This window comes from Octopus bimaculoides, chromosome 6 (genome assembly GCF_001194135.2).
Source record: "Octopus bimaculoides isolate UCB-OBI-ISO-001 chromosome 6, ASM119413v2, whole genome shotgun sequence".
NCBI classification, from domain to species: domain Eukaryota; kingdom Metazoa; phylum Mollusca; class Cephalopoda; order Octopoda; family Octopodidae; genus Octopus; species Octopus bimaculoides.
In genome coordinates this window covers 38,793,264-38,795,721 of record NC_068986.1, presented here as the reverse complement: position 1 = coordinate 38,795,721, position 2,458 = coordinate 38,793,264, and the positions used below count along the sequence as shown (strand labels likewise).

The following is a 2,458-nucleotide window of genomic DNA, read 5'->3' as shown; positions in this document are numbered from 1 at the left end:
GTCGGACTGTAAAGTTATAAACCAAGTTCTCTCTCACGGCATGCCAGCTAGCAGACAGGAGGCAATGCACAGAACATCATGGCCTCCACAGATCAAACCATTTTCATATATCATTCAGCTTGTGTATACAGACATATACCACATTCTAGTATTTTAGTTGCTTTCTCATTGTTCCTGCATGCTAGCACCTCCAACACTTAACCCAGCTGTTCAAGCGCCTACGTTCCTATGATGTGAAGATCAATCCGGCTAAGTGTGTATTCGGTTCTACCAGCTTGGAATTCTTGGGGCATCTCATTGATGCCGACGGTATTCGTCCGCTTCCCTTTGAAGTGGAAGCCATCAAACGCCTGTCTCCTCCTGTTTCCTTAAACTAGCTCAGAAATTTTATTGGTTTAATTAATTATTATCGTCGCATCATTCCTAACTGTGCGGAGAAGTCGCTCCGCTTGACCAGCTCTTGAAAGATCAATGGGGGGGGGGGGGAAGAAGACTCCCAGATAACGCTGTCTATTACAACCATTCAAGCTTTTGAATCTGTCAAAGCTGACCTTACTCAAGCATCCTTCCTCGCTCATCCTGTTGCGGATACAAAATCATCACTTACTGTTGATGCGTCATCATCAGCTGTTGCCGCAGTTTTAGAGCAATCTGTCAACAGCCGAAGCCAGCCATTAGCTTTCTTCTCTCGCCAACTGAAAAATGCTGAATAGAGATACAGTGTGTTTGGTAAAGAACTCTTAGCAATTTACCTGGCGGTGAAACATTTCTCTTATCTTCTCGAAGGTAGAGATTTTACGATTTTAACCGACCACAAACCGCTAACGTTCGATCTCTTTGCCAAAATGGACCGGTACTCGCTCAGAGAAACAAGGCATTTGGACTACATATCACAGTTCACTAGTGACGTGCGCCACATCGCTGGCACTGACAACATCTCCGCCGACGCCTTATCTCGCCTGCCTATCGGTGCATTGTTGTCTCCTGCTTCGATTGATTTGGTTGCTGTGGCTACTGACCAACCCTCCTTGGACTCTCTGGACGTCTCTTCACCACAGTTTTCCTGCTGCAAGTCTGAACACCTGCCTCTGCCTTTTTCCGAAGGAACTATTCTCTGCGATGTTTCTACCGGGTTACCACGACCCCTCATTTCTGAATGTCACCGTCGTACTGTTTTTTGAAGCACTGCACTCACTGTCACACCCTGGCATTGTGGCTACAGTAAAGCTTATCTTGGCCTGCTTTTTCTGGCCGAATATGCGTCGGTCTATTACTGCTTGATCACGTGCCTACATACCATGTCAGTGTTCCAAGACATCGTCTCATGAGAGCACCTCTTGGACACATCCAGCCACCGGACACCAGGTTTCGTCACATACACAGCGACCTGGTTGGTCCTTGGCCGGTCAGTTGCGGATTTACTTATGTATTGACCTGCATCGACTACTTCCCGGATGGCCTGAAGTCATCCCTCTCGTGGACATTTCCACAGAAACAGTCACCAGAGCACTCATCTCTGGGTGGATACCTCGCTTCGGAGTACCCTCTAAAATTACTACTGATCGTGGACGCCAATTTGAAGCTTGTCTGTTCCGTGAGCTTTTGAGATTGCTTGGAGTTCAGCATATCCACACCACAAGTTACCATCCCGCCGCGAACGGAATGGTGGAAAGTTTCTACCGACAGCTCAAAGCCGCTATTTGCACGGCTCCTGACCCTCATCGTTGGTCCGAGTCTCTCCCCATTGTTCTGCTAGGGTGCCGCTCAGCTGTCAAGGAGGATTTAAGCTACTCCTCCGCTGAGCTCCTGTATGACACCACCCTAGCACTTCCTGGACAAATATCGGCGCCCGTCGACTTACCGAATGCAGACCCCACGTCTTACGTCACGCGACTCAGATCATTCTTTGCTGACCTGCCACCGACGCTTCCTCGTGACCAGTCTATTTCTTCTGCAGTACCTCCGGATATTTGTATCTGGACTCACGTGTTTGTAAGAAATGATGCCGTCAAGGAACCGCTCACACCTCCCTACACTGGACCCTATCGCATTTTAAGAAGCACACCGAAACTGTTCGCTGTGGACATTCACGGAGAAAAAGAGAATGTCTCTATCGATTGGCTATAATTACCCAAAATTTGCAAACTTTAAAATGACTTTCGTTTCCATAATTAGCATGCAAAACTACATCAACACACCAGATTTGAAATCAATTGGAACGAAATTGAAAGCATTGAAAAGTGAAAGCTAAACACAAAAGATCCTCCATACAACTTTTTTTTTTCACCGGTGTTGCATTGCTTGGATCGCATCGGGGAAGAAGCTATCCTGTTGGTCAAAATGTCTTCAACAGCAGATAAGACATCATCACTGCAATATTGGTCCTTAGCCAAGTGCTTTTTTTTTTATATTGGGAAACAGACGGGGCCAAATCACTAAAATAGGGTGGGTGATCCCA

The 2,458-nt window shown here is 46.8% G+C and overlaps 1 protein-coding gene across 1 annotated transcript; it reads left to right on the top strand.

Annotated features, from left to right (window-relative positions):
- The first annotated feature begins 1,662 nt into the window (after nucleotides 1–1,662).
- LOC106881613 (uncharacterized) lies at nucleotides 1,663–2,127 on the top strand. The gene has a single exon (XM_014932080.1). It carries the CDS (start codon nucleotides 1,663–1,665, stop codon nucleotides 2,125–2,127), a length of 465 nt encoding a protein of 154 aa, XP_014787566.1.
- Nucleotides 2,128–2,458: the final 331 nt, after the last annotated feature.

Coding starts and splice junctions, on each gene's coding strand:
- LOC106881613 (XM_014932080.1), top strand. CDS start 1,663: ATGGTGGAAAGTTTCTACCGACAGCTCAAAGCCGCTATTTGCACGGCT.